Source organism: Notolepis coatsorum (assembly GCF_963971535.1).
Source record: "Notolepis coatsorum genome assembly, chromosome: 14".
Taxonomy (NCBI): Eukaryota; Metazoa; Chordata; class Actinopteri; order Aulopiformes; family Paralepididae; genus Notolepis; species Notolepis coatsorum.
In genome coordinates this window covers 58,367,977-58,393,563 of record NC_140178.1, presented here as the reverse complement: position 1 = coordinate 58,393,563, position 25,587 = coordinate 58,367,977, and the positions used below count along the sequence as shown (strand labels likewise).

Below are 25,587 nucleotides of genomic sequence, written 5' to 3'. Positions count from 1 at the left end.
TATAATACTCGTCTGACTTCATCTGATCTTTTCAAGCGCACACACACACAGAAGGGAGAATGCCTGCCTGCCCCCCCCCCCCCCCCCCCCCCCCTTCCCCGTCCTCACTCTGCCCGTCTGCTGTTCTCTCAGTCTATGGCTCTGGGTTAGCTTGTTGTTAGCTTACGCTAACGTAATGTTAATTTCGGTCTTTAACACGACGTGGTCATAAAGGAATGGCGAGGATTGCAAAGCATGTTAGATGCATTTGACCCGTTGCGGAATAAAACAGCAGGGATTTGTTTTGGGCACACTAGCCTTGCTATGTTGCAATGTCCGCGTTCCAGACGCTACAGCTGTGTTGTGAGCCGAGCGGATACGACTCCACGGGATTTTAAAAATAAGAGTATCGATATGAACCGAACGTTGCTAGCTGCCAGAGCCATAGATATATGGCTGGAGCTGCGCTTGGGCGGAAATTTGACTTGCCACAGGTTTTTCAGAATAAGAGTATCAATATGAACCGAATGCCTGGCTATCGCACTTTTTGTAATCTTTTAGATATATTTGAAGAAAAGAAAAGTAATTTTGAGATACAAGCAATGCAGCATTACAATGACAGACAATGGGGAAATCAAATCAGACAAAAACCCATACAAATGTATGAAATCTGCGCCAATCTTGCTACAGTGTCTAAGGTTATATACATGTCTATGGTTATATACGTGTCTAATGCTATATATGTGCTCAAACTCAAACTTCATTCACATCACCTCACCTCGGACAAAATACAGTAGGACGAATGGACAAGCTGCTTTTGGATCATCTGGAGTGCCGATCATGTACAGTATTGGTGCTTTTTGTCCAGTGACACACTGACTACCATTATAATAGCACACTGACCACCATTGTAATAACACACTGAATACCATTATAATAACACAGTGACCACCATTATATTAGCACACTGGCCACCATTGTATTGACACCGGCTACTAGGCTTGGGCGGTATACCAGGGTTACAACTCCCAATGAAAAAGGTGAGCCAGCCAATCAAAACTAGGCCTACTGTTTACCTCCTTGTATTTAATACGCAGCCAGCCCCTTTACTAGGAATGCACGATAATTATCGGGTCGATAATTAACTGGCTGATAAGCAATTATGACGTCATCCCGATAAAATGATTGATAGCTCCGATAATATATAATACATTTTTTGGTTAAAATAAATCCGGTGTGGGTGGATTGGGATGAAGGGCGTTTGTTTTTCTGTAGGCTCCTCCCGTTTTGCCAGTACTGTGGTACGACTGATAGCGTGTGGTTTAGGAAGAGGGAGTTTTTCGAAAATCCAGCGCTCCCTTTCTCATGCCTGGCTGTGACGTAGTCACGTAACTTTCAGAAGCAGCACGGATAGTAAACAAACATGCCGTCGGTAGTGTGGGACTTTTTCAAAGTTTCAGAGGAAAACAGTTCGCTTGCTATTTGTAACAAATGCAGAAGTCCCACGAGAAGGGAAAGGGGCAACAAGCTATAACACATCCAACCTAATAAGTCACCTGAAACATCACCACCGCTACGATGGTGTATTAAAAATATGACGACAACGCACAAGCAGCTAAAGGCTAAGCTGCTGCGAATCCAAAGCCAGCTGCAAAGGAACCGGCGGGGCTTGTACCCAGGGCACGAAATTAACTTTTCGACTCACCGGCCAGTGGCGGGTAGATGGGCAAATTCTACCCGCCAAGCATATTTCTTACCGGCCAAAAAAAATACGCATTTTTGTGTCACATATATTTTTTTCAGTACATTTCAAGTAGATAAGCTATTACGTTGAAGAATAGACACTTAACACTTTGGATGCCATGCCATGTTTTCCTTTTTACCCCCTTTATGCCCAAACCCACTCCAATGTTAACTTAAAGGTGACATGTACTGCTATTCCTAGCACTATTTGGGCAACTTTACACAATTCCTGTTAGTCTATTGAAGACATCTGTAAGTTTTTTTTCAAAAAAATGCATTGTTTTATATTTCTAATCAAGTACTCAAAACCATCATTTTCCAGCTTCAAGATTTCAGGCTGTTATGGCCTGGCTCCGCCCATAAGCACTTTGAGTGACAGTCAGCCCACACAGCGACTGGTAGACATAGAGAGAGAGAGGGGGGGTGGGGGGAGAGAGAGAGAGAGGGGGGGGTGGGAGAGAGAGAGAGAGAGAGAGCTTCTTCCAGAGCGAAACCCGACACCTCTGCACACACTCCGGGAGAGAGAGAGAGAGAGAGAGCTTCTTCCAAAGCGAAACCCGACACCTCTGCACACACTCAGGGAGAGAGAGAGAGACAGAGAGAGAGGGAGGGGGGGGCCGCGGCAGCTTGTGGGCCTCCCTTCCTCCCCCCTCCTGTGTGCCGCGCAATGCAGGTTTTTTGCGACCGATACCGATCACCGATCGTCGTGAGCCATATCGGCCGATACCGATCCGATCGTTTTTGATTAAAATTTCTCTTTTAATTATTTTATATAATTATTATTATTATTATTATTATTTTTTTAATAAAATATATCTATTATATAATTAGACTTGTACTTGTATTATCTGCGAGACATCGCCACCACGCAACAAGCTCCACTGTCTGTGTGTACTCAAGTAGCCTCCAGCTACGGCCAGGATTCTCCGGAGCTGCAGCTGGACCCTATACTCGAGTAGCCTGCAGCTACGGCCAGGATTCTCCGGAGCTGCAGCTTGACCCTATTGATCACATTCAACAACATGCCCTCAGCTCGAATACGCATCGAATGAGTGTTATAAAACATTGATATCAGGAGCTATCTGTGGCTACTGCTGGCCGGCTATATAACGTTGATACAGCGCCTCAGTGAACCATTTAGTTCAGTGGGACATTTCGTTTTGAACAGTGAGCTGGCGTCAGCTAACATGAGCTAGCGGAGGACAGGTATCATACACGTCTCTACTAGTGTTGTCAAAAATATCGAAGTATCGATACATATCGATACTGAATATTTAAAACAGCTTCAATACTCATTTCCCGAAGTACCGATACTTTCTGCAGTATCGGTACCAGCTGGCTTGCTCCCGCAAGTTGTTGACAGACAGACGCGCTGCCAGAGCCTTGCCCTTCCGCCTCCTCCTCCTCCTCGCTCAGAGCAACAGACACAAGCTGCTGCAGCCTCCTCCCTCTCACAGCCGGGCAGCGCAGCCCTGTCTTCAGTTTGTAAACAACGCTATTATTAGCTAACGTTAGCTGTCGTTCCTCCGTTAGCTTAATGCTAGCTAGCTGGCCACCTATTACTTCATGGAAATGGAGTAACGTCAAGCCGAGCCCACTACACCAGTACACGACACAACTACCCCGTTGCCAACGTTCGGTCGAGCGGAGCCGGAGCCCATCCTACACCAGTACATGCATGAACTCGACACAACATTACCCCGCCTCCATGAAGTGTCCAATTAGCAGCAATGTTGTTGTATTTATCTTCTCGTATAGTACCAGAGAGAAGCTGAGGAGAATCAACCAGCAACAAAAGCAAAATTTGTTAAAAAAAAAAAAAAAAAAAAAATAATAAAAAAAAAAATTATTATAATATTTTTTTTTTGGTATTGAAAGTATCGAAAGTATCGATACTTTTCAAGGTATCGTATCGAAGTCGAAATTCCAGTATCGTGACAACACTAGTCTCTACTAGACTTGCTGGAGCGTTTGTTGATGTCAGGAGCTATCAGTAGCTGGCCGGCTAGATACCGTTCGGTTAGACAATGCCTCATGTATTGGACTGGAAGTGAATGGTTGACTGGGTCATTTTGTAACGGTAGCTAACGTTAGCTCAGGGAGGTCCCGTCCCACTAGACTAGACCCGTGTTTACAGCGGAAATGAGGAAATGAGACCCGCACAGGATTTTCAAAATAAGAGTATCGATATGAACTACACGCCAGGTGGCGGGCAGACAGGGAGCGAAATTAACTTTTTGACTCACCGGCCAGTGGCGGGTAGATGGGAAGAGTCTACCCGCAAAGCATATTTCTTACCTGCCAAAATTGTTTTGATTAAAAAAATATATATATATATTTTATATAAAAAAAATTTTTTTTAATAAAATATATATTATATAATCATACTTGTAGTTGTATTATCTGCGAGACATCGCCACCACGCAATAAGTCAAAATGCTTGCTATCTGCAAACAGCTCCACTGTCTGTGTGTATACTTGAGTAGCCTCCAGCTCGAGCAAGGATTCTCCGGCCCTGCAGCTAGACCCTATATTCAGCTAGACCCTACATTCAGCATGCAAGGATTCTCCGGCGATGCAGCTGGACCTATTTATAACGTTACCGTTCTTTTGTCAAATCACATTCAACATGCCCTCAGCTAGAATACGCATTAAATCAATGTTATAAGACATTGATATCAGGAGCTATCTGTAGCTACTGCTAGCCCGGTAGATAACGTTAAGACAATTTAGTTTACTGGGACATATGGATCAACGTGAGCTAGCTAAGCTAGCTAACGAGGGACCGGAGGTATTATGCACTCGAGTAGACTATTGCTGGAGCATTTGTTGATATCAGCAGCTATCAGTAGCTAGCCAGCTAGATACCGTTAGACAATGCCTCGTCATGTATTAAACTAAAAGTGAATAGTTGACTGGGTCATTGTTTAAACAGTAACGTTAGACTCTTGGAGGTCCGATATAGACTAGAGCAGATGGAAGTAAACAAGCCAAATGATAGCTTCCGATTGGTCATTTGCTTTTTTTCTCATGAAACCAGTCACGTCACTCTACTGTGATTGGACCTAGTGCGATGTGGGACTTGTAGTTTTTTAACGATCTCGCGGCGGAGAAAAAAAAGACGAGCGGCTATAATCTGTACTCGCACAAGAGTATCGTTATGAAGTTATGAACTACACGTCTACACGCCACACGGCGGGCAGCCCTCTAAGTGTCATGCGCCAAAGGTAAAAACAGCCCGCGGGCGGCGGGCGGCGGGCTTTAGTTTCGGTCCCTGCGGGCAGACCTCTCTGTGTCACTCGCCAAACCTAAAATATGCCCGCCACCCGCCAATGGCGGGCATATTTTAGGTTTGGCGAGTGACAGAGAGGTCTGCCCGCCACCTGGCGTGTAGTTCATATCGATACTCTTATTTTGAAAATCTAATTCCGTGCCCTGCTTGTACCTATTGACGAGGCGTTTGCAAAATTAAAGATGTTTGACAGAGATGACCCAAGGGCTCAAGCGATCTCTAATTTGATCACAGAAATGATGGCACTTGACGACCAGCCCTTTTCCCTCGTCGAAGACAAAGGATTCTGTCAGCTACTTCGTCATTTAGAGCCCAGGTTCATAATTCCAAGCCGCTGTCACTTTGCAGAGGAGTGTTTACAAGCCAAGTATAATGAGATCGCCTTACTCCTTCATACTCTGATAGACAACGATGCACGGCACAAGTTTCACCGCGGACATATGGACCTGTGATGTTAACTTTGTTTGGTTTATTTAATTCTTTTTGAGGCATGCTGTCCTATAAATGCCAAGTAATAGTTGTTTCATGGACCAACAGTCTCCTCTCCTATCTATAGCGTCAAATGTTTTATCTGCTGACAAAGCACAATACCTGTTGGTTTTTAGTTCACTCATTGTTCAGGGAAACGCATTGTTAATGACATTGACGGATTGTGAATTTTGTGATCGACTCAAATTATATTTATTTGGAAAAATAAATATGGTCACTTTATTTGAAGAGTCAAAACTGTTCTCTTGGCTTTGTTTTGTTCATAGTAGTAACGCTCATGTCATGATAAATCTGGTTAGGTCAAAACTACAGGAATATACATTTAAAAAAAAATAGAAATTATAATACAATAAATATATATATATTATCGGTTATTGGTATGGGTATCGACCTTGAGGAGCAGAAAGTTATCGATATCGATTTAAAAAAATCAATATTGTGCACCCCTACCCTTTACTTTACATTGACATTGCAGCCAGCTGCGCTGATATCCGTGGCGAGCCATAGTGGTCAGTTCGCTATGTTTTCATAAATGGAACCATTTGCGATATGAACCTGCACAACATGGACTGAATTCTAGCATCGCCCCAAATAACAATTAAAGCTAAAGTTTGTTCTCTTGGCCAGACATTGGTATTCTCCTCCATAACCGGATAGTAAAAATCATTAACTGAAAGTTTTAAAAACGAGCATTTATGTTAGTGATGCACGATATATCGGCCGCCGATATAATATCGGCCGATATGGCCGTTTTTTTACACATCGGTATCGGTCCGATATCAAGATAGGGCCGATATCCGATATTAAAAAAAAAAAAAAAAAAAAAAAAATTTTTTTTTTACATGTTTTGGCCTTAAATAGTTTCAAAATATCAGTCATTTCTGAAAATAAGTTACAAAAGTAAAAAAATTATGCGTTTTGGAAAATAGCTCTTTATTTGATTATCATAAAAAAGTGTTTTCTATACAGAGATATCGACATCGGTAAATATCGGTATCGGCCAGAACAGCAATATTAATATCGGTTATCGGTATCGGCCACAATTTTCACATCGGTGCATCACTAATTTATGTTCTAAACATTCACGCGAGTAATCAAATGAATCAAATGGAAATAAGGTTAACATGCACGGAATAATATTGCCAAACTAGTTGTAGGGATGCACGGTAGAGATGTTCCGATACCATTTTTCCCTTTCCGATCCGATTCCGATACCTAAGCTTTGGGTATCGGCCGATACCGATATTTATCCGATACCAGTGCATAAAAAAAAAATTAAAAAAATTATATAAATTATATATATTTTTTTTTTCAGATACTGTTATACTGTTTTTTAGTAATAACTAGAACGTATGGTATTTATTCAACAACAGGTGATTGTATAGATTTGTATTAGTATCATTAATCAATGAGTATGGGCTGCAGCACTGCAGATATACCCTACTCCAATGATCCACACGGACATTAAACGGTGTTGCACTCGCTACTCAGTGGCTCTGCAGATATACCCTATTCAGTCTGTAAGCTAGTGGCAGATAGAACGTTCATGTTGTGATTTTTGATGCAAAATAAATATTCAACATTCTCTTTTGAAACTCCGCCTCAGACTCTTATCCTTTGGCACTTGCTGTACTTTGCTTGCAGGTCTGCAGCCATTATTGCTGGATTATGTGAATAGCACCAACTTTAGACACGGTAACGTTATCAAGCTAAGCTAACTGACCTAGCTCGCCTTCCCGCATCGACATTAAGATAACGTTAGTAATAGTCAGCTAACGCTAGTCCGTAGCTACTTAACTTAAATACAATTCACCGTGGGTGCATTATTGTTGATAGACGGTCACGGACAGTGTTAGGTCCTGGAGAAAGGACAGGCGATCATCTGATTTGATGTAACGTTAAAAGCGGATGTTGTTCCAACTAGCTATCTTTCCAGCTAATGCTATCATAACACCAGCCAAACACATCCCGATTCCCGTCCGAGCTCCCCGTCACACCGCACTGTCGGGGACAATGGAATTTAAGAAAGTGTATCTGCTGTTAAAATGACACAGCATCACACTTTAAAACATGTTCATTTTATAATCCTCACTCTCCGCAGGACTCGGCAGGAGATAAATTACATCATGGGATCGGAGGCTAGAATTTACGTGTACTCGCCGATACCGATACTAGCATTTTAGGCAGTATCGGCGGCATTTCCGATACTAGTATCGGTATCGGAACAACTCTAGGCGCAACGACGGTGAGGCGATGTGAAGCGGCGCGTCCCCCGAGTGAGATCGCTCGGCTCAACCAGTATGGTCTCTGCCGGGCTGTTGCTGGATACTCAACCTGAGCTCTAGTCTCAACCAATGCAATAGAACAATTTTGATTGAATGACAGGCGATTCTGCCAATTACGTCACACCGCTTGCACCCGCCTCTGCTGTTACCACCAATCGGCAAGCGTTTATTATTTTTTTTACTTCCGGCAATTGATCTGCTTGAGAGAAGCATTAACGTAGCGTTAGCTCCCCGCCGAGGAAGTAAAAGTCGTAACAACTTTCCATAGGTCAACCTGCGGAAGGATCATTAATGAATAGTATTGAATACCAGCCTTTTTCGGCCATGGAGCGCAAGCTTCATGGCGGGAGGTGGTTGCGTTGGAAACAACTCTGGCCGAGGCGGCAGGCGTGTTGGGAGCCCGGCGGGACCCCCGCGCCGGTGTCTCTCCGTCTCTCTGCCGTCCCCCGTTCAGAGGTAGACGGTGGAAGGAGCCGAGGCGCGCGCCTCTCTCCTTGACCAAGAGTGAATACCTGTTATTGAACGTGTAACACTAACTATATAACGTGAATGCCACAAAACGAATGCATTTGTTTATCTAGCCCCTTACGTGACTGCAAGGGCTATTGTTTATCATAAGTAGGAACTTTATGCAGTACTCAGTAGCTTGTTTATTTTCTTCTGAGTGCTTTGTTTAATTACATGTTTACATGAACAGCCACCACTGTAAACAACATGTTTTTTCACCAATAGATTATGCAATGCCGCCCTCCGTAGGATCTATAATAATAATAAAATTAAAAAAAAAAAAAAAAAAAAAGTAATAAAAAAATTTTTTATTAAAAAATTTACAAAAAACGAACGTTCGAACGTTCGTTCGATAAACCCTGGCGAACGTTCGAACCCTAAAAACAGGGTTCGGGCTCAGCCTTACTAGACAACTGTCCCGTGTTCAAGGAGAAGACTACAGAGGAAAAGAAACAGTGGATAGAGAATAAGCGGTGCTGGAAGTGCGCCCGTGAGCACAGAGCAAAGGACTGCACCCTCAAGGGACCCTGCAGACAGCGCGGGTGCGGGAAGATCCACCTCACGGCCCTCCACGACCTCAACAATAGAGACGACAAGGCTAAGCCTTATGTGGCGGAAGTCCGTGATGAGCCCTCTAGAGAGCTACGCAACTACTACGTGGGCCCCGTGAGGGGCAGCACTCCCCGCGTGCTGTTGAAGATTGTGCCGGTGGTCCTGCGGAACCGCGACAAGACTCTGGAGACCTACGCGGTTATTGACGATGGCTCGGAGCGCACACTGCTGATGCGTGAGGCTGCCATCGCCCTTGGACTCGTGGGCGACGCAGAGGAGCTGGATCTCCTCACCATCCAACCAGGGCGCACCACTATTCAAGGAGAAAGTGTGGCCCTCACCCTCACACCGGCCGGACGGCCGAAGGAAGTCTTCAAAGTGAGCCGCGTATTCACAGCTGCCGGGTTGTGCCTCTCCAGTTACGGCTACCCGATGGAGTCCCTCATGAAGAGGTACCCACATCTCCGTAATCTGGGGATCAACGCTGCAATGGAGGTGAAGCCCACCCTCCTGCTCGGCTCCGATAATGTGAACCTCACTTTACCCAAGCACATCATCCCGGGTCCACCCGGATGTCCCGTCGCCCTGGAGACTCCGCTAGGCTGGACCCTGCAGGGCCCCATCAGTCTAAGAAATCTGAACGCCCGTCAGACCCACTGCGCCTCTTCATTGGAGCGGGGCACGAAGATGAGGCATTGCTGGAGAATGTTCAGAGGTTATGGCAGCTGGACATTGCTCCATACAAAAACGAGAAGATACACACTCGCTCCAAAGAAGATAAGGCGGCGATGGATCTTCTCCAAGCCAAGACCAAGCGTGTCTGCGTGCAAGGTGTCCTCAGATACGCCACACCGCTCTTGAGAAGAGAGCCCATGCCGACCTTCAAGGTTCCCCCAGGAGTAGCGAAGCTGTGTCTGCTTAGCACTGAAAGAAGACTCAGCAGAGACCCCGAGACGGCTGCCGCCTACACCACAGAAATGAGCAAGCTCATAGAGTCTGGACTCGTCAGGAGGCTGAAGCCTGAGGAGGCGGAAAGGAGTACCGAGTCATGGTACCTTCCACACCATAACGTTAAGCACAACGGAAAGAACAGAGTGGTCTTTAATTGCAGCTTTCAAGTGCGCCAGCAGAACCTCAACCGCTATCTCCTGCCCGGTCCGACTCTGACCCCTCCTCGGAGTCATGGTGCGCTTCCGACGACAGAAGACCGCCATCAGTGGCGACATCAAACGCATGTTCCATCAGGTGTGTTTGCTCGACGAAGATAAGCCACTCATGAGGTTCTTGTGGAGAGAAAACCCAGACGACCCGGAACCGTCAATCTATCAGTGGGAGGTGCTGCCCTTCGGGACGACCTGCAGCCCGTGTTGCGCCACCTACGCCCTGCAGCTTCATGTCGACGACGGCGCCGCACCCCCCGGAGTCTCCGATGCTGTCCACCACAGTTTCTATGTGGACAACTGCCTCCACAGCGTGGAGACCGCGGAAGAGGCCTACAAGCTGGTGCATGACATACGCACCTTCCTGGCCACCGCTGGCTTTGAGGTCCGCCAGTGGGCCACCAACGACCCTGAGGTCGTCCGAGACCTCCCAGACGAAGCGAAGGCTGACAGCAGCGAGACCTGGATCTCCCAGTCAAGTGAGGACGCCCAGGAAATGACTCTGGGTCTCCTCTGGCGTTTCAAGTCTGACACCCTGTGTTACCGGCAAAAGAAAACTCGCCATTACGTAACCAGGAGGTCGATCTACAGTACTCTGGCGAGTCAATATGACCCGTTGGGTTACATCAACCCCTACACGACTCGTGCCAAGGCTCTGGTCAGCGAGCTGTGGACTGAGGCGAAGGGATGGGATAACCCCCTACCAGAGACACTCGGGGCGAAGTGGAAGAAGTGGGAAGAAGAGCTCCCCACCCTCCAACAGATCGAGTTTCCCAGGAGCTACTTTCCCTCGAGCGTCAGTCTGACCGGCAGCCAGCTCTCCCTTCATGTATTCTGTGACGCGTCTGAGAAGGCATATGGTGCAGTAGCGTACCTGCGCGCGGTGGAGCCCGACGACACAGTCCACGTCTCCTTCATTCTTGCACGCTCAAAAGTTGCACCCAAGAAGCAGCAATCCATTCCCCGGCTGGAGCTCTGCGCAGCTCTAAGTGGAGCCCAGTTGGGAAAGATGCTGAAGGAAGAGCTGCACCTCCCCCTTCACGCGGTGTCGATGTGGTCTGACTCCACAACAGTCATCCAGTGGATCCAGTAGACTTCGTGCAGATATAAAGTATTCGTAGGAACAAGGGTGACAGAGATCCAAGAGCTTGTGGGGATCAGCTGCTGGCGATACGTTTCGACAGATGTCAACCCGGCGGACGTGATCACCAGAGGTGCGACCCTCGAGGAATTGGCACGTCCCAACCTCTACCACCGTGGACCCGACTACCTACGCAAGCCAGAAGAAGACTGGCCTTCTCCTCCGAACTTGGAGAACGCAGAGGTGGAGGTGGAACTTAAGAAGTCCATCTTCTGCGGCCTCACCGGACTCCAAGACCCTTCAAACACCGACGGTCCCAAGGTTGAGGATTGCCAGACCCTAGAAGAGCTCCAAGTACGTACCTTCCACCACCGGAACCCCGGTCCCGGAGACCCGACCCCCCTCAGCGCCGACGACTACGCCGCAGCTGAGATAATGTTGCTGCAGAGGGTGCAGCGGGAGGTCTTCCAGATCGAGATGGCGTGCTTGGGACGGAAGATGGAGCTACCAAGAGACAGCAAGCTGAGGCTACTGGCCCCCGAACTGGACGAGAAAGACCTCATACTTGTCGGAGGCCGCCTACGACGGGCTCAGGGCCTCACTGAGGACAGCAAACACCCCATCCTACTCCCCTCGAAGCATCCGGTGACTAACTTGGTGATTCGTCACTATGACACCAAATTGTATCACCCTGGAGCGGAGCGGCTCTTCGCGGAGCTCAGGAGAAGGTTCTGGATACTTCGCGGCCGGGAGGCTGTGCGGCGTTACCAACGGTCATGCACAGACTGCCAGAAGCTCAGAGCCCAACCCATCATGCCACGAATGGCTGACCTCCCATCCTGCCGCCTCCGTCTCCAAGAAGCGCCCTTCCACAACACGGGCATGGAATGCTTCGGGCCCTTCACCATCAAGGCGGAGATCGGGAGATCGGGAGAGCAACTGCTAAGAGATGGGGAATCATCTTCAAGTGCCTCACCACGAGAGCCGTCCATCTCGAGGTGCTGGCTGAAATGACAACAGACAGCTTCCTCCAGTCATTCCGTCGATTTACTGGAAGGAGAGGGCGACCCCATACCTTATGGTCTGATCACGGGATGCATTTCAAGGGAGGAGAAGCTGAACTCATTAAGAGTTACCAGATGAGTGAGGAGTTGAGGGACGAGCTGGCCTCCCAACAGGTCACCTTCTCCTACAACCCTCCAAATGCACCCCACTTCGGTGGAACGTGGGAGAGAGAGGTCAAGTCAGTAAAGGCTGCTCTAGCAGCCGCGCTCAGAGGACAGGTTCCGAAGGCAGAGGTCTTCAACACCGTGCTGGTGGAGATTGAAGCCATTCTGAATTCCGAGCCACTGGGGTACGTCAGTAGCGACGCGGCCGATCTCGACCCCATAACACCCAACAGCCTTTTGATGGGGCGGCGAGACGCGGCCCTTCCCTTTGCGGTCTACGCCTCCACCGAGATCATCGGCAGAAGACAATGGAGGTATAGTCAGGCTCTAGCCGACCAATTCTGGAAGAGGTTCACCACCGAATATCTCCCATCGCTGCAAGGCCGCCGCAAGTGGATCACTGAAAGAGGCAACCTAGAACCAGGAACCCCAGTCATGATCGTAGATCAGGCGCTTCCCCGAGCCCGCTGGCTCACCGGAGGGGTGAAGAGTGTGGTAAAAGGGCAAGACGGAAGAGTCCGCTCGGCTATCGTGGATGTCGGAGGAAGAACATACCACAGACCAGTGGCTCGACTGATCCGACTACCCCCGTACTCTGACTCTGACTCTGACCAGCCTGAGTGACTACTAGACATTCAGCAGACCTCAGTAATGATTAGCGCCGCAAATCAGGGGGGCGATTAGGTAAAATTAGACCTAAAATAATCCCCCTTTAAGTTCACCAACCTGTTTAATATGTGGGAGTTAAGTTATTATTTACCACATAATGTTACACTGTCTGCCTATTGATGGCATCTCAGGTTATATGACGGTGCTGCCCTCTAGTGGGCCAGAGGTGGTAGTGTTCCCTCGTATGTGCGTCACTTCCTCTATGAGCTTGTTGACGTTGAACTTGACCGGACATGTTAGAGAAACGTACAGCCAGCGTTGCTCTCGTTAACGTTATAGTTTGACGGTGACCAAGTATGTAAAGTGGCTTACCAAGCGGACATTATACCACCAAGAGAGAGTGAGTTTTAGTACCCAGCTAATTCGATGTTTAGTAAACGTCTGGGATTAGCACATTACAGCGGACTATAGTATTCCCCATCTATCGTTACCAGTTAGCCGAAGCTAGCTAGCTCGGCGCTAATACCTAAAGTAGCTTCGGCTCATGCTTCGATAGCTGCTCTATACTGGACATATCAGTCGATATATAACACAGACCAGAGAACATTTAGATAGGGTCTGTGTCGCTGTAAAAGGACACAACTAGTCCTAAGTAGTAGCCAGTGTGATGTATGTGGCTGTTGGTGTGTTACGACCTCACCATTCCTATTCCTGCCCTCTAGGGGGAGGGCGAGCACTTCTTAAGGTGACAGCTCAGCCCGCTTCCGGGTTCGTTGTTATGACAATAAAGATAGCTGCAGCCATCGTCTGCAGTCCCTGTCAACAGCGTATCCAGTGTGATTAATATGCTACCATGGTACAGGGTCACATATATAATAAATGGCGACGAGGATGGGATTAATTAATTATTATGGTCGGTTCGTTCAGGACATGGCAACGACACTCAGCCCCCTTCACGCGTTACTACATAAGGGGGCACCATGGAAATGGTCACAGGAGTGTGGGAAGGCTTTCTGCTCAGCTAAGGATCAACTGCTCTCGGAGAGGGTGTTGACACATTACAATCCCCAACTGCCAATCATACTGGCGTGTGACGCCTCGCCCTATGGCGTGGGCGCGGTGATTTCGCGGTGATTTCGCATGTGATGCCGGGAGGTCAAGAGAGGCCCATAGCGTTTGCCTCCAGGACATTGAGTAAAGCGGAGCAAAATTATGCTCAGATTGAGAGGGAGGCCCTGGGGATCATATTTGGCGTGCGCAAGTTCCACGCCTATCTGTACGGGCGCCATTTTACCCTACTCACAGACCACAGGCCCCTGACTACAATATTGAGTCCCAGTAAAGCTATCCCGTCGATGGCGGCTGCTAGACTGCAGCGTTGGGCCCTAATATTAGCTGCTCACAACTACACGATTCAGTACAGGGGGGGCGGCGGACCATGGCAATGCGGACGGCCTCTCACGCCTGCCACTGCCGGTTGAGCATAAGGACAAACCAGGTTCAGTGGATACGGTACTGATACATCACCTGGAATCGCTGCCAGTATGCAGCACTGACATTCGTAAGGAAACGAGGTATGATCCAGTACTCGCTCAGGTGATGGACATGTGTTTGTCAGGACACTTCCCTGTGGCGCAAGGGCAGGACAGTGCACTGACTCCCTATTACACAAGAAAAGATGAACTCTCAGTGGTACAGGGGTGTTTGTTGTGGGGAAATCGGGTGATTGTGCCTCCAAAATTGAGACCCCAATTACTACAGGAGCTGCATGCAGGCAGTAGCTTGTGGTACAGAGGGGACCAGCGTGTCTGCAGCAGCTGTCGGCGTGCGCCGTGCAGCACCACGGAGCGGAGCGAGACACTCGGATCCACCATAGCGGAGCATCTGGTCTGCAGGAGCAGACTGGTGGCGCCTATCGGACCGGGCAGCGTCTTCCCGCCCTCATCACCACGCAGCGGTCTACTACTCCTCGTCACAGAACCCATCCGGGTCCTTTTCTCACCCCCAGGATTATTAACTCTCTCCATCTCTCTCATCCTGCAGAGGGAATTGTTCCTCTGACACAGTGGTAACCGCGGCAACGTTTGGCCAAAACACTTTAATAGAACTATTTGGGCACCCATCTAAATTTAGTAATAGTATTTAATTAGGCATTGTGTAACGTGATAACAATATTTTGTATGTATCTTTTTTCCCCTTTTTTGCTTATATAAAGGCATTATGATTCAAACAGTTTCCTCGCTCTTTCTAGTTTAGGTGACTCCATTTTAAGTTATTCACTCAGTTGTGTATTTTGTACAATTAGTTTAAGAGTTAAGGCATCCTACCACACCCCCCTAAGGTGATAATTATATACAGTCCTCTAAGCTCCCGCACAGTAGTGTTGTCAAAAATATCGAAAAATCGATACATATCGATTCTGAATATTTAAAACGGTTTCAATACTCATTTCCCACAATATCGATATTTAATTATTCATAAAAAATTCAATTTAAAATTAAAGTTTTGTATAATGAAGTTGCATTGTTCATTTCAATACCTGTAATAGTACAGTAGTCCACACACACACACAAGTGCATTCAGTTAAGTCAGAATATGACTGTAATACAAACAGTTCAGTTTGTCAGGTACATGCAACACAGATTACAGTGTTTACATCTGTCTGCTTGAGAAAATACCATGTTCTGCAATAAAAATGATTGAGAGAGATGAACAGTTATTTTTAAATGTGTGATCTAAAGATAAACAAAGGGTTTTAAAAGTGTTATATTTATCTTCTCTTATAGTACCAGAGAGAAGCTGAGGAGAATCAACCAGCAACTAAAGCAAAATTTATTAAAAGAAATATATATATATATTTTTTTTTACATTTTAAAGGAAAACTCCAACATTTTGGGAAATTTGCTTATTTGCCATCTACCCTGGAGTTAGACAATAAGATGCATACCTTTTTTCTTCTCTGTGTGTGCATGCAGTAGGAGTAGAAAGACGCGCACCGTTAACCTAGCTTAGCATCAGTCACTGGAAGTAGGTTTCTCCATTAGCCTAGTTCCCAACGTCTTCCTACTCCTACTGCATGCACAGAGAAGAAAAAGGTATGCATCTTCTTGTCTAATTCCAGGGTTCCTAAAATGTTGTAGTGTTAAGATTAGGGGTGTAACGGTACGCGAATACGTACTGTACCACCTCAATGTGGTCCTCCGGTACAGTACACGCTAGGGATGTCCCGATCGCCTTTTTTTGCTTCCGATCCAATCCCGATCATGTGATTTTAAATATCTATCGATCCGATCGTTTCCGATCCGATCTTTCACATTAGTAATCAATTTTGACGCATTTTTGTCAGAAACTGGCAGAGCGAGACAAGCCCATCTGTTGCCTATAATAGTCCGGGGCGCGAGAGCGGAGGCTTTTGTTATTACATTCACCCTGAGAAATGTGCTTCTGCTTCATATGAGAAATATTAAAAGTTTCAATATATGTTTGCACATTAGTATACATTCAGTGTTCGACTTACGTAATGGTCCATTCTGGTCTGAAACGCCGACGATAATCCTCAGTCACGTAACGTTATCCTCCAGTTGAAAAGTTAGTCTGAAAACTTCGCCTCCAGCCTGCTGCTTCATGAGTTTTTCCTCCACGCGGAATCTCCTCCTTGCAAACATTGCAACTGGCTTGACTTTCTATTTTAAAATGCTTAGTTCCAAACCTCTGACATTAAGTCTAGCTGCTCAAGTCAGTGGATATTAACCGTGTTTCGGGAGCGACGTGTTGTTGTTGTGATGTGGTCGCGTGTAGCGTCTAAATTAAAGGGAATGTTTGTTGCAACGGTGAAAATTAAAGGGGAATGTTTGTTGTGGATAATTATTCTGCTCTGTGTGACAATAAATACATTAATGATGATATATTATATGTAATTTAAAACCAAAACTAAGGCCTCCGTATGAGTTTAAGACGTGGACATGGTCATGTTTGTTGAATAAAATGTTTCTTTTTTTGACTGCCGATTTTTATTATTATTTTTTCCCGATCCCTGATACTCTGAAAAGCACGTGATCGACGCCGATTCCGATCACGTGATCGGATCGGGACATCCCTAGTACACGGCACACGCTGTGCACCGAACAATTGCAACGGTACGAAACTTTTTTTGCTGAACTTAAATCCCCCCGGCCCTAATATAACGTGCACAACTAACCGGATGTAGAGCCATATGAAATCCGTTTTATTTTTTTCCAAATTCCATTTTATTTTTTTCCAAATTCCGTTTTTTCCGTTTTAATATTTCAGAATTCTGTATTTTGCTTTGTACGCTAATTTTACCATCAGAAATAGTGTCTAATAAGTGGGAATGAATAAATGTCCACAATTTAATAAGATATAACAGTCGATTTAATAGGGCTGTCTTAAATACTTCGAAGCTTCGAAGCTTCGTTCGATGGGCATGGGATTCGAATATGAAAATAAAATTCGATTATAAAAAAAATAAATAATAATAATTATATATATTTTTGCAAAATCAACTCTGCCTCTCTTTGTTAACTACAACAAGCAATGCTGTTTGTTATTTAAGATGAGGTCGGACTCGGCACTGACAGACAGTGTTCATTGTGCTGCTTTTATAAAGCCTCAAATGACGGCTTACAATATTTCATGAAAGCAAGGTGTTTTGTTTGTCTAAGATTTAAAAAGGTTTAAACTTTACAGCACTGACAAAGTTGAACAAAGTGCTGTACAAGTCCCACAACATTAAAAAAAACAAAAACAAAAACAAAAAAAAAATATTTTTTTTATTTTTATTTTTTATATAGTTGATTCCATTTTTATTGCTCAATTCCGCGATTCCGTCCGCGATTCAGTGATCGCGGATTCCATATGGCTCTACCGGATGTTGTTTGTTCATCCCACGCAGCTCGCAGCCACACTGAACGAGAGCTGTAATTCAGCATAGCATATTAGCCTTAGTATGGCGAGTCAATACTAACTGACAAGCCAGAGCTATGTCATTGTTCAACTTTATTGCGAACTTTATCACGCATTTGAAACAGCATCACCCGAATGTGAATATCACTGGTACACGGAAGAAACAGATCCTAGTGCAAACTAGGGCTGACCTTCGAAGCTTTTTTTGGCAATCGAAGCTTCGGGGCCGAGCTTCGATTTTAATTCGAAGCTTCGAAAAAAATTTTTTAAAAAAATTATAAAAAAAAAAAGAATTAAATTTTTTTTTTTAACTTATGTTGTGGGACTTGTACAGCACTTTCGTAAACGTTGTTGTTTTTAAATGTGCTCTATAAATAAAGTGGGTTGGATTAATTAAGTAGCCCCTTTCGTGACTGACGCATCCAACAAGGTTTCACTCGGCTGTGTGATTTAATTCAAGGTGGATCGCTGTTGTCGTTTGAACAACTTCAGATTTCATGGGAATTACCAATCCCCCAAATCAAGAATGTTTAAGATGAATGAAGTAAGATTTTGATTATTTGAAATATGGCCTGTGTAGACTAAACTATGCACAGAATTATGTCAGTCTACAAGGTCCGGATTCTACATGGTCCGGCAATGTAGACCTTGTAGACTCCACTACAGACCAATTATCAGTGAATGTTCATGCATTTTTAAGAAGGGCAACTTCCACAAAAAAACAAAGAACTCACCAAAACATCTCAGTAGCACCTTATCTAAATGTTATATTTCATATATGGAGATTCATATTTATTTATGTATTGCATGCATTTCTACATTTTATTTCCTATTTTGTTTATTCATCCCAGTATCTTTCTTTCTTATGTGTGGAATTCTACAAGGTGCGCGCACACACACACACACACACCTACACACACACACTTACATTTAGTCATTTAGCTGACGCTTTTATCCAAAGCGACTTACAAGTTCTGTACGACAAGACAGCAAGAAGGGTACAACTCTATCAGCTGAGTAACAATGTTCATCAAAGTGTTGCGTGTTACAGTGTAGGTTAGTTTATTAGGACAAGTGCATGACAGTAAGGTTAGTCACGGTTAGATTTTTTTTTTTTTTTTTTTTATCATTTCAGATAATGGTTGAAGAAGTGAGTCTTTAGTCGACGGCGAAAGATTGGACAGGATTCGGCTGTCCTAACTGGGATGGGTAGTTCACACACACACACACAAGGGCTGCACGATTAATCGTTTTTTTAATCGAAATCGCGATTTGGAATGATGCAATTATCAAATCGCCAAGCCTGCAATTAAAAAAAATAAATAAATAAAAAAACATTTTTTATTTTTTTATTTTTTTTTATTTAACCAGGAAGTCCCATTGAGATACAATATCTCCTTTGCAAGGTAGACCTGGCCAAGATGACAGCAATAACATTTGCAATACATCACACAGCAATAAAATGTGCGATACATCACACAAGAACATAATAAATGTGCATGTATACAATACATCACATGTAAACACAAAGCAGAATAGTCTACATGATAGTAAAAGTGGATAATACAGGGTAATACAGTAATTTTGCAGTTGGGACCCGACTACAGAAAGCAGCAACATTCTTCTTGTACATTTTTTTTTAAATATGTTATAATCGCATCGCAAATCGCAATCGCAATATCTGTCAGAATAATCGCAATTAGATTATTTCCCAAAATCTTGCAGCCCTAACACACACACACACACACACACACACACAAACAAGCCCCTTTCGTGACTGATGCAAGCCCTGCCCCTGTATTCAAGCAGGGCTTGCATCACAGTCATGCAAGGGGCTCTGTATAAACAAGCACACGCTACAGTTGTCCACGACTGCTATATAATAATCTTCAGATTTACTTTAAATGTTATTAGTAGGTTACAGTAGTAAGCATTAGTTTGCTCAGTATTCATTTTATATTGTTTAATACAGTTAAATAAATAGATAAATGAAAAGCAATTTTTTTTGTATTTCTTCCACACCCCCCGAAAATAATACTGAACCGTGACTTCAAAACCGAGGTACGTACCGAACCGTGGATTTTGTGTACCGTTACACCCCTAGTTAAAGGGGAACTCTTTTACTATTTCTTTCACTATTTGGGCACTTTTACACAATTCCTGTGAGTTTATGGAATACCTCTGTAATTTTTTATTTTATTTTATTCATTGTTTTGTATTTCTAATCAAGTCCTCAAAAACAGCATTTTTTTACCTCAAGATCTTAAGCCGTTTTGAGCCTGGGCTCCAACCACAATGGTAACTGTGCTGAGTGTGTGAGTCTCAACATGCAGCTGAGTCTCTCACTCTCTCTGACATCACAAATCAGCAAATTTTCAGATGACTCAGTTCAGTGAGGGTGAATATTGTGAGAGGAGAATTGGAAGAATGCGCCAATATGAGAATTAGAGACATAGATCATATTAATATAAGTCCACATAGCTAGGAAACAATGCTAAACACTGAAAAAGGCCATTTATAAGATAGTTCCCCTTTAAGATACATACCCTTTTCTTCTCTGTGCATGCAGTGCAGGAGTAGGAAGACGTGCACCGTTAGCCTAGCTTAGCGTCAAGTCACTGGAAGTAGGTTCCTCCATTAGCCTAGTTCCCAACGTCTTCCTACTCCTACTGCATGCACAGAGAAGAAAAAGGTATGTATCTTCTTGTCTAACTCCAGGGTAGATGGCAAATAAGCTAATTTCCCAAAATGTTAGAGTTTTCCTTTAACAGCACAGAATTACATTAGATACGTCTTATGGTTCCAATGCGCCCAATTATATTCAAATATTTGAGAGGGTTGTAATTGGTCTTACTGATTTTTACCTTGTCAAAATGTCACGACTTGTGGAGTACGATTTCATCGCTTTCCCAGTAACTCAGCATGAAGGGGGGGTATGAACGGACTCTAGTTCCATAATGATACCCAATACCCATATCATTACTCTAGCCTTAACCCTTTCACTGCCAAACTACCAAACGGTTAACCCTTTCACTGCGACAATACACAGAAGGTTAACCCTTTCAATGCCACACAACAGCAGGTTAACCCTTTCACTGCCACACTACAGAAGGTTAACACTTTACTGCACTCAGGAGAGTCTCCGAAAGACAGGGATATGCTCGTCTTCAGAGGATTCAAATCAAATACATGGTTTTGGTGCATCAGTGTTACGTGATACAATGAATGACCTCACAGGCCGTTGAAAGTTGCCCACGGGCCGCAAGTTGCATCATCACTGGTCTATGGCCTCACAGAACCTTCTACCAAGGTTCAGATCCTGACAGTACTTTGCCTTGATGTTCAGCTCTTCACCAGTGGGAGGTTGATAGATAACAAACTGGGGAAGGCCAATTATTAGGGATGCACCGATATGAAAATTTGCCACCGATACCGATTGTTCAACTAACACAATCGGCCGATACCGATACAGATATTTGTGGCAACAATTTTTTTTTTATATTTTTTAAATATTTTTTTTTTTATATTTTTTTATGAAACTACTGTATATTTGTCTTACAAATTGTGCTCACCGATATGAACATAGGCCTCTTTCCTTACTTAAAAAAAGGAAACATCAAGAAATAACACTATCTCTCTCCCAGTATGTTCTGCAGGGCTGCAGCTAGATACTATTGTCTCAACCAATGAAATTTTGATTGACAGTCAATTCTGCCAATTACGTCACACACCGCTTGCACCCGCCTCTGCTGTTACCACCAATCGGCAAGCGCGTATACATGTTTTACTTCTGCTTTTGTCCGCCATTGATTTTGACGAGAGGTTTTCTAGAACAACAACAACACGGCGCGGCCGACGTTTAGCTTCGCAGGATGACTTAAATGAGGCATAATGATTTTACTGCAACTAATGTTATAATAAAACAAAGCCTTTCTATACATGTGTCTGATTGAAAACGTTATTAACAGATTGCAGAATGGGTAAAACTCAGGGCTCTGTGAGCAACGGAAGGAACTGAGCTAGTATGAACGCTTGCTACGTTCGGGTAAATAATATGCTGATGTTATTGAACGTGTAACACTAACTATATAACGTTAATGCCACAAAATGAATGCCTTGTTAATCATAAGTAGTAACTTTGATGCAGTAGCTTGTGTGTGTGGGGGGGACTGGGGACGGCGTTGTGCAGGTCGCGACTTGCGAGTGAACTTTTTTTTGTCTTGACGCTACACAAATTGATGGATATTTATCGGCTACTGCCATCGGCACATTCGAGCTTATCGGCCGATAGGCCGATTGCAGTCAACAAGGCACTTATCGGCCGATACCGATACCCGACCGATACATCGGTGCACCCCTACCAATTACCATTTGCTACTGAATGTTCTGTAGCCCCAATTCAATGACACATCTAGGCTGGGACGTATCAATTTGTTAACCATAATATGCGTACAATCTGCTTACACCCTTTCGGTCAGTGGCTCAGGAGGTAGAGCGGTCGTCTGGTGATCGGAAGGCTCCTGGTTTGATTCCCGCTCTTCCCGGACAGTGTGTCAAAGTGTACTTGAGCAAACAAACACTTAACCCCTAACTGCTCCCGATGAGCAGGTTGGCACCTTGCATGGTTGCCTCCGCCATCTGTGTGAATGTGAGGAACAAAATTGTAAAGTGATTTGGATAAAAGCGCTATATAATGGACCATCCCGTTGTGTTGTGTTGACCGATTTAAGAGGTTTGGAAAACTTGTATTTATTTAGTAGTTTGAGGGATTTCTCAATGCAAATTGATGTCAGCGACCCCCATCCGGATGGTGACTGTTGTCCATAGCAACACATAGCAACCATCTAGCTATTAACCTAGCTATTAACCCCCTCCCAACAGAGCAAAGCCCACCAGAGAGCAGTCTGGCCCGATGACAAAAGACTCTCCCTTGTTCACCTCCAACACTGGTTGGAGCACAATGGGGGGCAAGGCTGCCTATCAATCATGACAAACTACTCACCAATTCCAATCGATTTGTTGGCCCCCGCTCTAGGCACTTTGCAGATATAATTCAATGCCTATGTGGATTTCAAATGCCACCTAATGCACTACAGAGATGGTAGATTTGATTTGAGGCTGGTAAAATTCTGCAGGGGTCACCCATTTACTAGAGTAGAGTGTACAGACAGAGTAGCCATTTGAGTAATAGGTTGTTTAGATTATAAGCCTAGACCCCAACTATACCGATACTAGGGATCAGAATTCCTATCTCCCCTTGTGCTCTGACTAAGAGGAAATAGATGGGCTCTTTTGTTGCCAAGATTCCTCATCATCGTTGTTTTTATTATCAGGTCTACATGTGTACACATTTTCCAGTCCTATGACTCATGTGAAAGGCCTAAGGGCCAACATATTCATGCTAGACCTATATATGATGAAAATCAACCAAGACATGCGGTGTCAAGGCATCTTGTACAAGCACATTTATTTCTCTTTTTTTCTTGACAATAAATGGAGTGAGGTGAACAGACTGGAAACATTATCTTATTAAATAAAACAGATTTATATGTATTGCAGATGTTGACAAGGTTTTCCGTTCTGGGGACATAATTTGCAGTTTAAAAAAGGTAATAAATCACAACAACCGATGATTGTTTCTCTATCCCATCTTCTTTTATTTTTTTAAATAAACCACAGTCTTTAGTTGTATGGATACTTGCATGGCTTTGTTAGTTACTAGCAGGATTTTGTTTGATTACTTGTATTTGCACTACAATAGACTGAAGGGGAAAAAAGTAGTAGTGTTTTCATGCCTCATCACTTCAGTGTGTACAACATTGGATTACCATTGAAACTTTTTCATAGAGGCGACATCATATAGATATTGGTAAAGATATGTTGGCCATAGCAAACAATGTATCATCGGTTTTATCGGTATCAGCCAAATGGTAATATCAGTACATCCCAATTTCAATGCATTAAAAAAGCACCTGCACTAGTGTTTGGGTTTCTGATACAAACGATAGAGATACGTTACTGGAAACACAAAATGTTAGCGGTGCCGGTGATCAATGGAGGCCATGAAGCATGAATATTGCTTAGCAGCTGAATTCAGCTAGAATTCTTCATGCCCACCACCACCATAGACCAAGGGACATAACGACTTGCACTTACTGCTCAGTGTGATGCTGCTTACAATGCTAACATTTTCAGTTTCGAATATGTCACAAACCACAACACTGGTGCAAGTGTTTAGATGGAATGACAGGACTCCCCGTCTGGGACAAATCAGACAGTGAACATGGGTTTCTTAAATATATGGACTGTGCCATCATTTTCAATGCCGTTTTTTGTCGGGGGGGGGGGGCATGCTAGTCTAACATTAGTTCATGCCTGGCCGCTTTCTAAAGTCCAAGAAAATGGTACCCGAGTAGGGGGTCTACACACCGCCAATATGACCAACGAACGACTGTGTGAAGAAGACAAAGTAAAGAAAGTAACCAACATTACAGTGCGTGGTGGTCTATATAGAAGCGGACTAGCTTGAACTTCACCGGGTTTGAACATTGGTCAGTTTTCCTAGTAGTTATGTGGCCATTTTCGAACGTCAAAAAAAACCACCTCAATATAGTGGTGCAGCTAGTCTCTCTCTGACCAAATGATGTAGCTGGCTGGTTATGTCAATCGCGTTACTGTTCGCAGTGCAAACTCGACTTCACCAAATCCACAGCAGACGAAATACATGTTAATGGTGGCTAATGGTTTGGGTTACAGTCGTGCCACTGTCCCCACTGTAGCTGTACAGAGCTCATGTTAACCCTGGGCGTTGAACATCTGACAGTCGGCTCGTCTTGGGGACCAGGCAAAGGTAGCCCAGCTAACGTTAGCTAACAAGCTATGGCTCTAGCTACCGGTAACGAAAACAGACCCACACACGACACACCAGATGCAGTTTGTTTGTATAGTACGCTACTTACCCAAGTAAATATCTCCAAATGATCCACTTCCAATTTTCCTGCCCAGTCGGTATCGGTTCCCCACTCTTAACTCCATGTTGAGTACAATGTATGGCTAGCTAGCAAGCAAGCTCGCTAGCTAAAACTGAACGGGAAAAAATGTCCAGGTCAAAAGTCCAAAGAATGTTTCAATTGATGTATGTAAAATTAAAAAAAAAAAAAAAAAAAAAAAAAAAACACCGACGGACAAATTATCCCCAAGTGTTGAATTTGCCTCTCTCCTTTATACCTCCGAGTGTCTTCCCCCGGATGTAGTTAGCAGCTCCTTCGATCTGACAATCTCACAACCTTTCACCGCTCGTTTAAAAACACTCCCTATGTCCTAAAATCATAATACGCAGCTTGCCGTAAAGGTTTGACTGTGTACTTTATGCTCTTGCTATTTGCGATATCATAGTTATTTGGTTTTCCAAGGATGAAGATGGATTTTTGTAGAGGTTAGCTCTCTCTCTACTTCACGACTACGCTCAGGTCCTCACCCCTCGGCTGCCATTCTGGATATGAGAGAAGATGAGCGAGTAGGGTCGAGCTGCAGACTCGGAGCCTCGAGGTCCAGATTGGTACTTCCGGCGGCCACAGGACTAATGCGGAAGTATCTCGAAGTACGTCTGACGTAATAGTCCTGTGGCAGTACTATGCGGAAGTATCTCGAAGTACGTCTGACGTATCTCGAATTACGTCTGACGTTTCTCTACGTTAGCTAAGCGAACATTAAACGTTGTATTCATAAAATAATATAAAATCAGCAGCATGGGGAGGGCCGGGGGGAGGGGAGGTACAGGTAGTAGAAGACATAGAGG

At 44.5% G+C, this 25,587-nt stretch overlaps 1 protein-coding gene across 2 annotated transcripts in view; it reads right to left on the bottom strand.

Moving 5' to 3' along the window:
- The window catches only part of csnk1da (casein kinase 1, delta a), a 172,812-nt gene extending 147,544 nt beyond the window's left edge, over positions 1-25,268 (bottom strand). For both annotated transcript variants that reach the window (XM_084329512.1, XM_084329511.1), the window contains exon 1: positions 24,749-25,268. In XM_084329512.1, the coding sequence (XP_084185638.1) occupies positions 24,749-24,824 (76 nt within the window). In that variant the 5' untranslated portion in view covers positions 24,825-25,268. The remainder of the gene's footprint in view (positions 1-24,748) is intronic.
- Between the last annotated feature and the right edge of the window lie 319 nt (positions 25,269-25,587).